Source organism: Clavelina lepadiformis, chromosome 3, assembly GCF_947623445.1.
Source record: "Clavelina lepadiformis chromosome 3, kaClaLepa1.1, whole genome shotgun sequence".
NCBI lineage: Eukaryota > Metazoa > Chordata > Ascidiacea > Aplousobranchia > Clavelinidae > Clavelina > Clavelina lepadiformis.
In genome coordinates this window covers 2,703,706-2,718,797 of record NC_135242.1, presented here as the reverse complement: position 1 = coordinate 2,718,797, position 15,092 = coordinate 2,703,706, and the positions used below count along the sequence as shown (strand labels likewise).

The 15,092-nt window shown below is 33.3% G+C and overlaps 1 protein-coding gene across 1 annotated transcript; it reads left to right on the top strand.

Annotated features, from left to right (window-relative positions):
- Positions 1 to 631: 631 nt before the first annotated feature.
- On the top strand, positions 632 to 13,963 carry LOC143449465 (uncharacterized). The gene is made up of 24 exons (XM_076949682.1): positions 632 to 776; positions 1,089 to 1,157; positions 1,226 to 1,378; positions 3,097 to 3,162; positions 3,254 to 3,445; positions 3,567 to 3,635; positions 3,725 to 3,874; positions 4,288 to 4,347; positions 4,427 to 4,630; positions 4,932 to 5,000; positions 5,070 to 5,222; positions 6,391 to 6,456; positions 6,548 to 6,739; positions 6,861 to 6,929; positions 7,019 to 7,168; positions 7,594 to 7,653; positions 7,733 to 7,936; positions 8,339 to 8,407; positions 8,475 to 8,621; positions 9,390 to 9,449; positions 10,366 to 10,566; positions 11,351 to 11,422; positions 11,639 to 11,884; positions 13,092 to 13,963. Exons 1-24 carry the CDS (start codon positions 765 to 767, stop codon positions 13,167 to 13,169), a joined length of 2,811 nt encoding a protein of 936 aa, XP_076805797.1. The 5' UTR covers positions 632 to 764; the 3' UTR covers positions 13,170 to 13,963.
- The last annotated feature ends 1,129 nt before the right edge of the window (positions 13,964 to 15,092 follow it).

Here is a 15,092-nt window from a genome sequence, read left to right as displayed (position 1 = left end):
TGCAACCGAAGAAATTTGTTGAGAACTTGAGATAGCTTAATGGCCAATTTTTTTTCAGGAAGAGGATCCTTTAGCTAAAGAAAAAATAAATCAAGATTTTCGTAAATTCTTTTTTGGTAAACCCTATTTTCCTCAATATGAAGAAAAATTGAAGTCACGCATGAAGATCATTGAAAACAAAAAGGAGAAAGAAAAAGAAATTCACAAGGTTTGTGCCACATAGATTTCTTCTTTTTGGTGATTTAATGCAAGCATTTGGTTCCATTGTTGGAAGAGAATTTACGAGTAATAACAGTATCAGAATATTAAATATCAGTGTTAACTTTTTCATTAGAGAAAAGAAGAGGAAAGAGGAACTAAAATTGTTGAACAATTGCAACAGCAGTACAACACTTCGATGGTTTGTTTTCTCGTTAAATTTTATGTTTCTTGCAAAATCTGTTTTAAATTTGATTTTTTCTCATGTACTGTTAGTTAATTAGCATTATTTAAAGAACATTTAGAAAGCTTTGTTTTAATCAGCATATGCTTGATTTTTAGGATAATGTAGGTCATTGCACAGAAGAAGATTTAAAAATCAGCCATGAAAAGTTCCAAAACATCATTTTCCAAAATTATGATCAACTGTTCGAAACATGCTATGACGATCTTCATCATGAACTCAGAACGCGGCTAATTGAACTGCTAGAACAGTCTTTTAGAAATTATCAATACAAAAGACTGGAAAAAGAAGTTTGATTACCATTTTTTGGCTTTTGTGGGATATGTCACGAAAGGTGTGTCCATTACTTAAGTAATTTACAGTAATGTGCAGTGCATTAATATATTAGTTACACATTTTATAGTTGGTCCATTTTGCTTTTGTTGTCATAGGTCACTTGGTACTTTCTCAGGCAAATGAAATAATTATATTTGCCATTTCTGTATAAAGTATGTGTTAGGTTCCTATCGTAAAATGTGTATTGTGAGCCACATGAAAAATTGTATTCTTTTGTACCAACTGCCCAGCTATTTGGTTGCATGCTTCACTTTCTAATCTTAGCATTGTACATGTCAAACTACAATTCTAACATTAATATTTCTTACAGAACACGCTTCGCAAGAAGTACAAAGAAATGGTGAATGAAACTTTAAAAGTTTACAAAAAAGACTTAGAGGTGAGTGTCCACTTGGCTCAGTCAACTTGAAATTTGGATTTTGAGCGTTTTGGTTTATTTTTTATTAGGATGGCAAAGAAAATGCAAAGGAGAATGCCTTTACATCTTTTTATGAAAATAAACCTGATAATGATACTTATCATGGAGAATATTATGAAAAATTAGATGCAAATATGAAGAACTCTCAACACCATTTTGAGAATCAGCAACAATTGAAAAAAGTTAGTTTGGTTAATTTGTACTATAATATGTCAGTGGTAAAATATTGATTTTTAATTTTCTTTACAACATATAAAGACATGCATGAATATAGTTGTTAGTTAGTTGCATATAGTTGTTTTTTGTTTTGTTAAATGCAAATACAGTCTTTACGTTGTTTCCAACCACCTTGCAATATAAAGACAACAACTTTGCTTGTATAAGGTGCCATTAATCATGTTTGTCTACAATTGCTAGATACAGCAGGCTCCGCTTGATAAATTCGACTTAATCCCAGTTTATTTCAGATTTAGCAAGTTGCGCATTTATTAACTGATGTCGTGCCAAATTTGTACTCGGCATTGTGGCGTGGAGGTTTGACCTGACTCAGAGTAAGTTATTCACTCAAAAACCTGGGAGATTGCCCTCGGGTTTTGGGAAAACTTACAAGGTCACTAAACTCACCAGGAATACAATGTTTTTGATCGAGAAACTTGTGATGAATCATGCGAAGCTTTTACATCAGAATGCCCAGAACAAATTTAGCATGACGCCGGCTCACCTAGACCAGCTGGACAACAGCTAACCTAGATGGTAAAAATGTCACCAAACCTTTATTCAATACAAAAGAAACAACTCGAGTTCAGAATGACAAAGGTCATATCAACAATTGTCAAGACAGTTACTTGAAAAGAACGAACATATCAAAACAGTTATTGTGAATATGGCAACTTCTACTCTAAACTGTTTCACGAAACAGCGATTTAATAAAAGTAATTAAAACACCACTTCACAAAAGAGGAACTAATCACCATAAGCCGCTCACTTACTTTACATACTGAAGTAACGTTTTTATCTCTATTAGTGTTTTCAGGTAAACTGCATTTAGTTTTTTCAAATTTGTCGTTATCGCTTTTACATTGAACACTATTCCTATTTTATGTGCCATGTTTGGCTTCACTATCTCCATTTCATTTGGATTGGTGGTTGAAGAACTTTTTATTGAACATTCAGTTCGTTATCGTTTTCTTTGAATTTAACACAATCAGGCGAATATTTTGCATTTTTTGCTCCACATGAAGCGTAGTTATTCATCATTTTTTTCTAAATTTAATTTTTTGCATTATTTTCTTTTTTTTCAGTAACTAATTCGATGTGGTTGCTTTTTTCAAATCTTATTTTAACTATCATTGTTTTGACATAGTTGCTGTCTGTGAGTCATTGTTTCTGACAAGCTTTGTTCTGCCCACACACGGAAAAATCATAGGAGCTTGGTTTGTTGGGGTGAAAATGTCTTTTACAGACGAACATTTTTTTTCAATTTTCACAGCATCAATCTTGAAACTGTTTTATCGTGACATGCTAATATCAATAATAATTATTAACCAAAGATTTTAGAATGCAATTTCGTTTCGAGAAAATTAGTTTTAACAGACAGTTGGATTTATTATTAATTATCCGTAGATTTATTAAGCGGCTTCTACTGTACTATCTGTTGCTTATGTGTGAAAATGTTGCTTAGCAAAGCAGAATGCTATTAATTTAGACTTGGCAAATAAATTGCAAAGGGTCTCAAATTGGTGAAACTAGTTTTAATTTCATGGCTACTAAGTAAAGCGCATTGCATACTTATGCTGTATGGTGCTGTACATAAAAAATTTTGTCAGTGTTAAAGGTTTATTTGAATATTTTTTGGTATGATTTTGTAACCATCCATTGTCCTAATTTGTGTTTGATGTAGATATCAGATGAGTCAAAAGGAAAAGAAATAGTTGAAAGATTACACAAAAGATATAATGCCTTCATGGTATGTTCAGTGTATTGATATAATTACATCATAAACATATGTATATTTTTACGACCAATAGTCTTGTATATCTAAACAACTGCATTTGCAGGACCAAGTTGGTATTTGCACAGATGAGGAATTCAAAAAAAAAGAAAATAATATTCGAGCAAAGATTCTGCAGGATTTTGATAAAGAGTTTATCACATCGTTTAAAGATCTTCAAAAAGAAATTAAGGAAATGTTGATGGGAAACCTTCAAGAAAGTTTTGTTTCCAAGAAGCAAGCATTGGATGTGGAAAAGGTTGTATCTTTGATCAAACTGGTTTCATAATTTTATAAATTTGGTTTCATATTATAACCCTGGTGTCATTCATGGTAATGTTTTGAGCAGTTAAATTATAACTTGCAAAACTCTGATACAGAGTGAGCTTCGTGATAAATATGAAAAACTTCTTCAAGATGTTTTGACAAACTATAAAGGATATTTGCAGGTGAAGCTTAAAGTTGGCTTTGTTGTAATTTGTTATTGACAAAATTTTGTTGCTGTAACGATCTCTGACATTGCTTTATTGTTTTAAAGAAACGTCATCCAAATGCGAATGAACTTGCAATGACAGATTATAAAAAGCGAAACCCAGATGATAAATATTTTTATGAGGAGTATTCTGATAAATTGGATAAAAAAATGAATAAAGTTTTTAATGAATACAAAAAGAACAAGGAACTTGTGGTTAGTACAAGCAGTTGTTATTACTACTTTTGATTATGATACATTTTACTGGATAACTTGGTGGGGCAATAAAAGGCTGGTTGGCTCATTTCGTGAGCGTCAAATTCAAAGAACAGTATAATCAGTTGTCTTGTAATTACTTTTCGTATGCAGTATATATGTGATTTACTATAGTAAGCAATAAGCATACAAAAACGATCATCGATTGATCATTCAACTGCATTTTAAACCATTGTGACAAACAATGGTTGCTGTGAATGCTATCGTTTTAACTACTTGCAGTTAAAGTTTAAAGGCGGTAAATTACTTAACTATGCCACTGGTGGCAGCATAGCCTAAGGCAAGCCAACACAATAGTGTTTGACTTTGTGTGGTATTTCCAATATTATAAAATAGTTTTTCTTTGCATGTAGAAATTATCAAGTCGCAATCTTGTTTTCAGTATTTGCGCAGAATACGAAAAATCAATGAAGGTAATGCATGGCTATTAAAACCCTTTCTTTTAACATATCTACCGCTACTTCTAAACTTATCAAAGTTGATTTATAACAGGATGCTGTGGAGAGAGATTATTCTACAGAATCAGACTTTCAGCAAATCCGTAGCAAATATGAAATGCAAGCACTAACCCAATTTTATGAAGAGTTAAAATGCCCAGAGCACTTTGATGACATCAAAAGTTCTTCGAGGAATGAACTAAAAGAAAAGATTGAGGAAATTTTTGTTGATTGCAGCAACAATAGACAAAGAAAAGAGGTTGGATGAAATTACACAATTTTATTAGCAGCTTGTTTATAACGTTTAATTGGTTTTCTAAATATCACAGTTTGAAGGAGGCATAGGTCGCCTGGTACTTTCTCAGGCAAATGAAATAATTATATTTGCTATTCCTGTATAAAGTATGTATTAGGTTCTCATCATAAATTGTGTCTTGTGAGCTGCATGAAAAGTTATATGCTTTTGTACCAATTGCCCAGCTATTTGGTTGCATGCTTCACTTTCTAGTCTTAGCATTGTAGATGTCAAACTACAATTCTAACATTAATATTTCTTACAGAAAACGCTTTGCAAGGAGTACGAAGAACTGATTGATAAAACTTTGAACAATTACAAAAAAGACTTAAAGGTAAGTGTCCACTTGGCTCAGTCAACTTGAAATTTGCATTTTTGAGCATTATGCTTTATTTCCTGTTAGGATGGCAAAGAAAATGCAAAGGAGAATGCCTTGACGTCTTTTTATGAAAATAAACCCGCTGATGATACTTATTACAAAGAATATTATGAAAAATTAGAAACAAATATGAAGAACTTTCAAAACTATTTTGAGAATCAGCAACGATTGAAAAAAGTTAGTTTGGTTAATTTGTACAAAATTATATCAGTGGTAAAATATTGATGTAGTAATTTTCTTTATAATAGATAAAACCACTCATGAATTCAGAAACATATACTTGATTTTTTTTTTTATTAAATGCAAGTACAAGCTTTCCAATTTTAACAAACTACTTTTTATTATGAAGACAAAGAACTTTGCCTTTATGAGGTGCCATTAATGATGTTTGTCTACAATTGCTAGATACAGCAGGCTCCGCTTGATAAATCCGACTTAGTCCCAGTTTATTTCAGATTTAGCAAGTTGTGCATTTATAAACTGATGTCATGCCAAATTTGTTATGGGCATTGTGGCGTGGAGGTTTGGTTTGACTCATAATAATTTTTTCACTGAAAAACCTGGGAGATTACCCTCGGGTTTTGGGGAAACTTGCAAGGTCACTAAACTCACCGAGAATACAAAATTTTTGATCCAAGAACTTGCGTTGAGTCATGCGTAACTTTTACATCAGAATGCCCAGAACAAATTTAGCATGACATCAGCTCACCTAGACCAGCTGGACAACAACTAAACTGTATGATAAAAATGCCACCAAACTGTTATTCAATACAAAGGAAACAACTCGAGTTCAGAATGACAAAGGTCATATCAACAATTGTCAAGACAGCTACTTGAAAAGAACGAACATATCAAAACAGTTATTGTGAATACGGCAACTTTTATGCTAAACTGTTTCAAAAAAACAGCGATTTAATAATTGCTTACTTTACATATGTTTTTTTATCTCTATTGGTGTCTTTAAGTTATTTTATGTGCCATGTTTGGCTTCACTATCTCCATTTCATTTGAATTGGTGGTTGAAGAACTTTTTATTGAACATTCAGTTCGTTATCGTTTTCTTTGAACTTGACACAATCAGGCAAATATTTTACACTTTTTGCTTCAGATGAAGTGTAGTTATTCATCATTTTTTCAATTTCATGTTTTAACTGTCATTGTTTTGATAAGGTTACTGTTTGTGAGTCGATGTTTTTACAGCTGCTATTATGACAAGCTTTGTTTTGCTTGTATGCAGTATGGTGCTGTATATAAAAATTTTTATCAGTGTTAAAGGTTGTTGCTATGAATGTTGTTTTTGTATGATCTTGTAACCACCCATTGTCCTAATTTGTGTTTGATGTAGATATCAGATGAGTCAAAAGGAAAAGAAATAGTTGAAAGATTACACAAAAGATATAATGCCTTCATGGTATGTTCAGTGTATTGATATAATTACATCATAAACATATATGTATTTTTACAACCAATAGTCTTGTATATCTAAACAACCGCATTTGCAGGACCAAGTTGGTATTTGCAAAGATGAGGAATTCAAAAAAAAATACAATATTATTCAAGCAAAGATTCTGCAGGATTTTGATAAAGAGTTTACCACATCGTTTAAAGATCTTCAAAAAGAAATTAAAGAAATGTTGATGGGAAATCTTCAAGAAAGTTTGGTTTTCAAGAAGCAAGCATTGGATGTGGAAAAGGTTGTATCTTTGATCAAACTGGTTTCATGATTTTATGAATTTGGTTTCATATTATAACCCTGGTGCCATTTATGTTGATGTTATAAACAATTTAATTATAACTTGCAAAACTCTGATACAGAATAAGCTTCGTGATAAATATGAAAAACTTCTTCAAGATGTTTTGACAAACTATAAAGGATATTTGCAGGTGAAGCTTAAAGTTGGCTTTGTTGTAATTTGTTATTGACAAAATTTTGTTGCTGTAACGATCTCTGACATTGCTTTATTGTTTTAAAGAAACGTCATCCAAATGCGAATGAACTTGCAATGACAGATTATAAAAAGCAAAGCCCAGATGATAAATATTTTTATGAGCAGTATTTTGATAAGTTGGATAAAAAAATGAATAAAGTTTTCAATGAATACGAAAAGAACAAGGAACTTGTGGTTAGTACAAGCAGTTGTTATTACTACTTTTGATTATGATACACCTTTACTGGATAACTTGGTGGGGCAACAGACGGAGCGGGCCACCCCGGTTGACTCGTTTCGTGAGCGTCAAATTCAAAGAGCAGTATAATCAGTTGTCTTGTAATTACTTTTCGTATGCAGTATATATGTGATTTACTATAGTAAGCAATAAGCATACAAAAACGATCATCGATTGATCATTCAACTGCATTTTAAACCATTGTGACAAACAATGGTTGCTGTGAATGCTATCGTTTTAACTACTTGCAGTTGAAGTTTAACGGCGGTAAATTACTTAACTATGCCACTGATGACAGCACAGCTTAAGGCAAGCCAACAATATGGTGTTTGACTTAGTGTGGTATTTCCAATATTATAAAATAGTTTTTCTTTGCATGTAGGAATTATCAAGTCGCAATCTTGTTTTCAGTATTTGCGCAGAATACGAAAAATCAATGAAGGTAATGCATGGCTATTAAAACCCTTTCTTTTAACATATCTACCGCTACTTCTAAACTTATCAAAGTTGATTTATAACAGGATGCTGTGGAGAGGGATTATTCTACAGAATCAGACTTTCAGCAAATTCATGACAAATATGAAAAGCAGGCACTAGCCCAATTTGATGAAGAGTTAAAATGCCCAGAGCACTTTGATGACATCAAAAGTTCTTCGAGGAATGAACTAAAAGAAAAGATTGAGGAAATTTTTGTTGATTGCAGCAACAATAGACAAAGAAAAGAGGTTGGATGAAATTACACAATTTTGTTAGCAGCTTGTTTAAAACGCTTGATTGGTTTTGTAAATGTCATAGTTTGAAGGAGGATCAGTTTGTTAAACATTTGTTTTGCTGCTTATTATGTCACAAACATATCACAACAAAAACTATTAAACAAAAATTCTAATGTTAAATCACTGTTAATGTATTTTTTAATCTTTTACAACAAGCATAGCGTTATTTTTGTGACCTTACTTGGAACATTAGATTAATAAAGAGTGGTTAGAAATTGCTTAAAATAAGTCGTTACATTTGGTTTACATTTTGTGTATTCTGCAATTTGTCAATTGCCAAACCAATTCGAAAATAAACATTTGGATCATTTTCTTAGTTTAAATATTAAGTTAAACTTGAAACTAATTTTACAGGATCAACTACAATCTCAATATAATTCTGCAGTCGATGAAGCAGTGAATGAATACACCAAGTGTCTGCAGGTGATTAGATAAATGCAATGACATAAGTTGACTGTACTGTGGTTCATTGATACTTTTCTTCATTCAGGGCAGCAATGCTGAAGCTGAGGAGAACGCCAGGTTCTCATTCAAGAACAGATCCGTTAATTTTCATGAATTTTTGCGTGATGAGTCTCATGCGAAATTGAACATTGAATTAAAAAATAATCAACGAAAACGAGAAGGTTTTATACGGGTAAGCTTGTGTGTCTCTGAAGCAGTGATTCTTAACCTGGGTTCGATGAAACCATCTCAGGAGTTGTATGGTCAGTCACTGAGTTGTAAAAACTTAGTAAACGTTTTTAGTTTTATTTTACTTATAATTATAGCTTTCCAAATGGAGCTATTTCCAGTTTCATTTTTAAAGATTTTATTTAGATTTAAGGCACTGCATACTGAAGCTTTGCACAAAAGTTACGGTTGCCCTTTCTGAAACAAACCCAAAACTCTCCATCGTTATCTCTAAAAATAAACAACAGAAGGCACATTAACAAAACAATGTGTTGTTGAAATCTTAGTTGATTTTATTTTTGTAAACTATTATGTTTCCTTTTTGCATTTTTGGGAGAGAGTTTAGCCAATTTAATTTTAGTCGTTTGCCAGATGGCATTAGCCCGATACTTGTAAATGTGTAATTGTCAGTCAAAGGTATCATTGCTAACCAGGAAAAACTCCAATGGTCTGCAGTTTGCTAAATTCTGATCAATACTTGAAACTGATTTGGTAATCTGTAACATATATGTCATGGACAATAATGAAGGGTTTATGTGCTACTATGACTATTTTCTTACAAAGGATTCTGATTGTAGAGAAAAAGTTTGACTTTTAGCTGTACGTTTATTTATCAAGGTAAAGTAGTTGATGGTAAAAACTTTGATATTCATAGAATTTTACCACTTTTGATGTTTTAAATATTTTATTATAGGATATTTTTAACACCATTTACTCAAAACATGCTGTTTAGAGAGAAGTGGAGAGTATAGCACGGACTGCATTGGAGAAGTATCAACAATTGATGGAAAAGGTATTTGTATATTTTTCTAAATATGATGGCTTGTAAAAAATGTCTACCGCAGTTAGCCAGGATTATCATCTGTTCAATTGTTCATATTGGTACTTATATAAAAGTTTCATGTCATCACAGTTTTAAAGCTATATCCAATTTTCATGATTGTTGAAATAATCACTTGTTTTTTTTACTTTGATTAAGTGTTGTAATGATTAGGCGTAACTCTATGAAAAGTACTCAATTATTGAAATTGTGAGATTTATTGATGCTGCTTCTTCACATTGGACATCTAGTGATCCAGACTTAGTCTTTCATGTGCATTTCTCACCAACGGTCTCTTTGTTAACTGCGTTAAATTTTCTTCAGTTTTTGAGTGATGATATTTCTTTAGATTGTTAAGAGAGGAATATGTTGCTTTCGACGTTAACGTTCTCTCTAAATGTTTTTGCAGCATGCTGTGCGTTCCTAATTTTTTTCATGATCAAAGAAACTTGTTTGTTGTCTCTTGATATTGTTCTGTAAATATCAGAGTTGACCAGTTTGAGCTATTTCTACAACTTCTTCATTTGTCTTTTGGCTCATGATGAGAGATTCTCTCCATTTTGCGATGGAACCACATTTCAACTGCGTTTAGATAGATTCTTGTTGCTTTTTTTACATGCATACTGTAGGATAGGAAGAATATATCATGACAACACTCGTTTGCTGGCTGCATACTGTAACTTTTTGAAATATGATAAGCACTGCCTTAAAAGGCTCTTTTTGACTGAGTTATTGCTACATTGGACAATATTGCAAGCAGCAAACCATGAAAGAATTTACAGATAGCTAGACTTGTAAGATGTTACTTAAAAGTCTTTCTCATAAATATTGACACTCTGGTGCTGCAAGAAAAAGATTTTTGTCATTTTGTTTGTGACACTTTTTAAAGGAAACTTTTCCTCATGGAAAGAAGCCAAACGTTTTTCCAAAAAACAAAATGAATAAATTTCATCGAAAGTACAAGGATGAAGCTATGGCAAACTTTGCTAAAGAAAGCCATGGAATTGGGGAAGAGGAAATTTTGAAAGATTGGAAAAATAAATGCAAGCAGTCTATTGATGACAAGTTTAAGGAATATTCTGCACAACAAGTAAGTTGCATTATCACCTGAGTTCTTTTTTACTTATTTTTGCGATATTGATTGCAGGAAAAGTATTATAAGATTTAACTACTGTATATCTTGGGTTACAAAACGCACTGTAGCATAATACTCAACCCATTGTTTGGCATACACTGCTTAAGAACTTTTATCTGATCTACAACTTTTTTCATTTTATGTGATTTTTGTGGTATAGCTTGGAGTAACGCAGCATGATTAGTGATGGTAAAAATATTCCCCATCTGTTAATGTGTTCGCAGTTAAGTGTGAACAATTATGACCTTGCATCCAACGTATGATCAGCTAAATGCATTCTGTCACAACAACAGTAACTTTTCTTGCCATCTACAACAATGATAATATAAATACTGCTCACTACTAGGTTAGAGAAGAGATAAAGAAATGATTTAATCAGAGACAAATTGCCCATGTGGTAAATTTTCTCAATACTTTCTTGGGTCGTAAATAAAATAAATATTGTTATAAAAAGTAGGTTCATCTACTCTACAGCATTTTGCAGCTAAACTTTTGTAAATCTTTACTATGACATTTTTTAATTTTTAAATGATGTTTCTAATTTAAAGGTTTTTTAACTTTTAGTTTAAGTTCAAAATTTGAATTTTAGGACAACTTTTAGTAAAAAATAGAACGAATAGTTATAATTGATTTTGGAGTTAAGAGAAGGTCACATTGATGAACGTTTACTATAATAAAATATTTTGCTTTATCCATTTCACTAAATTTGTATGGTACCTTATCATTTCAAATTTTGTAGGAAGACCACTGGAAAGAGCTCGAAAAGTTTGAGGTGAAGGCAAGTAGAGCATACAGGAAGTGCATGGATGATGTATGTAAAATATTTGTTGATGACTGTAGTATTTAGTTCATAATTATTATTTTGCACATGTTAATACCAGTATGTGATAACGTAGAACAACAAGATTTATATTGCAGTTATCTCCACAGACAATTTCTAGAAAATAGTGTTTTTGCATTTATATGAGATATATTTTGCCTTCTCCAAACACTGTCACTCTGTCAGCATCAATTATTTTATGTTTAGGTTGTGAAAAACTGTTACATGGAACCTCACGTATTACAAATGGTGCATGGTATGTTTGTTTCGGCTGCGACAGAGAAACACGGCAAGTTATCAAAAGAAAACAACGCAGTGTTATATGAATATCTGAAGCATTCTGTCGAAGATGAATATGACAGGGTGTCAGAGAATGTAATGGATAGAAAAGGATTACACAGGGAATTGAGTTCTGGTGAAGCAACGGACAATGCTAAAAGAGCTATAGATACTGTACGTTCTAGGGACAGGGAATTTTGTGTTTTTCTGTAAAGAATTTCTTTTCGTCTTGAGCTTTTGCATTTAAAAGATAGTTTAAGAAAAGGTAAAAAAATCTTTTCTTAGCAAAAACACAGCAAATGCAAACCATTTGTTCTAAATCCATACTTAAGACCTGCCCCTAAAATAATCCTCCACTGATTTGAGGCTGCCTTCTTAAAATAAGCCCCAGCTAAATAAATAGCTGTAGGTCTCCCTTGTTCTTTTGCCATCCAAATGAATGCATATTTTTCCAAGTATACTTTTGTAACGTACATAATTTAATAGAGTATATCAACTTGTCGTATTAGTTTTTATATCAGTCTACATTCTACAATGCTTTATCGTTGCATAAGTATTCCAAACATTACTTATGGTTTGTTCGCTAAGATTAAGAACGGTATAACAGCGATTGTTGTATATTATGTGCCTACATATGTTTTGTCTCGCAAACTACATACATATAACAGCATAACTATATGATGAGCGGAAAAGCAATTTAGTGTTTGCTTTCCTCACCCGCAATGACATAGCCTGTCAGCTGCTTTGTAAACGGGCGTTTATTGTCGCAAAAATGAACTAGGAGTTCGGGTAATTACCTGATTGATTTGATATGTAGAGGTTTAGCGAAATGCATAATAGCAGTAAAACAAACACTAATTGATGTTTCATAACCTTAACAATTGTGTTTGTATCCATCACTCATGAAAAGGCCCCAAGCATCGATATTCATAGTAACTTGCTTTATATCGTGCACTCTGTATCGGTTTTTGTTTGCTCCACTTGTATCATAGTTTTGTAATTGCTAATGTGTATACGCCGTAGTCGGTGTATCCACTATTTTCCACAAATACCGTAGTTGAAGGGAATGTAGAGGCATGATTTCCTATTGACACTATTATACTTTTTATTTGATACGTACTGTCTATCTTTTATTGCACTTTTTTGCCTCATAACTGTGCCCTCTCTTGGCCACGGAAACGAGATTCCGGTCCCTAGAATGGAGTTTCTTTTGTGCGGTTTTCTTTAACTTAACCATCTATTTGTTGTGCACTTAAGATATTCATTGTCAGTTTAATCAAACCATGTATGGCTGTTAATATCCGTGTTTTTAATGTTAATGAATTATTCATATTCAATCATTCATCCTCTACATCAGTGGTTCTCAACCTTTTTCTTACAGAGTACCACCTGGAGGTTCTATGATGTTGCTGCGTACCAACCAATTATCAACAAACTCAACTTAACCCAAAATGTATAATTTAGGATTATTAACAGGGACTGATTAGCAAATAAATCGGCCCAGGAAAAATAACACAAATTAACAAGGCAAAATTTAATGTGATGGTTGCAATTGTTTCTTCTCTACAAGTTGATCTATGCGGGGTGGAACTGAGCTCACAGCGCATCGCAAATCGTGTCCAGGGGTGTCGAGGCGATTTCGACTCTTAGCTTTGATGCTCATCATGGAAGAGAAACCTCACACTCCTGTGTACTGGGAAAAACTAACAGCTGCGGAATAACGTTGCGAGCCAAAATCTTGTATGTAGAGGCCATTCTTAACCAGAAGTATAATAGCCGATTATGAACGAACGAGACACGTTTATTACGTCATTCACTGCAGTTAAGCAGCTTGTCCTCGCGTACTGTTGCAGACATCTAAACAACCTCTCCGTACGGATTTTTCTGTAGCAAATAAAATTTTAAAAAATTACGGTTTTTTCATCTTGATAAAACTCAAATTTTAGTTTTAACAACTGCATTTACCGCGTACCACCTGAAATGACTTCGCGTACCACAGGTTGAGAACCACTGCTCTACATCTTCCAACAGCGTAGTTGTTTATGTTATTCTGGCCTTAAATTCGTTAAACTAAGGAATTATTTTGTGGATTTTTTGGCCATGCTAACCTACCATCTTATAGCACAATTGCATTATTGCTATGTTGCATGTTTTAAGCCCTTGGAATTTGCCGCTTTTTCCTGCTCGTTAATTGTTCATAACTACAACACTTAGCATCGTAACTTTCGCTCCGCACAGTTAATGGCGAAAATATACAACACAATGCTGATTATAACATGTTTTTCTTGTTATAGCCAGTAAGAGCTAATCCAGCCAAGGCCGGTCCAATGCAAGAGTTTATGCCTGATAATAATCGCAACAGAAAGAGCATGGCACTATCATGGAAAACTTTGACAAAGCAAAACACGAAATCCATCGAGAAGCCAAAGAGCAAGTGTAAGCAACCAAAGCCCCAGCAACAACTGATGACCGTCATCGTCGAAGATGGACTGGCAGATAACAGAAAACAAAGATAGCAAAAATGCGACTACTTCGCAGATGAAAGTACAGATAGATTTCAAACAACTAAAGGCCACTTGCTATGCTTTGGGCCCATGCGGGTCGAAAACGCGAAACTGCTCGATGACAACAAAGGGCTTATTGCGACGCTTTACAGCCGGAACTTTTCTTGTACGACAGATGTCCTGCGCTAAACACATTGATTGTGGAGAAAAGTCAGATCGACTTTCCTCGATCGGTCCCTATCATGGTTGGAGAATTTAGCGTGACGTCTACACACAAACAACATTGCCTATCGGGCGTTCACTTTATCTGACCCTAAGCTAAGACCTGGAATATTGTTTGAACGACAGGATATGTCCCTACACATATCGTTGCTTGCAGGTAAACGTTTGAAAACAATCGAGCTACAAATCTTTAAAAACGATGTAGATCGCGAGCGAGCAAGTTTGGACATCTTCTGCTTTACAACAGTTTAAAAGTCATAAATTAAAATGAGTATTTTACGTAAAAGTTGAGCAAATTTGTACAACGTGACCTACACGCAGCAGCACGGAAATAAATCGCTCTCGTTTTAATGGACGTTTTGCAATAAATTATGTCACGGTCTGTGAAGTTATATCATAATTTCACCAACAAACACTCAAAATTATCACTTTAACAGATAGTAATAAATCATTATACGTACTACTTAGGCTCTAAAACACAAATATATTTTACAAGATATCTTTGTGAACACACAACATCGGTATATATTTACGAGGACAATCAATTTTATTTTCAGCAAATGTCATGTCATTTGTATGTCATTGTGACGTGTCATTCATTACAAAGATAATGTTTTTCTGAGGCCATTCCTTAGTACACCTGATGAAGCAAGCTG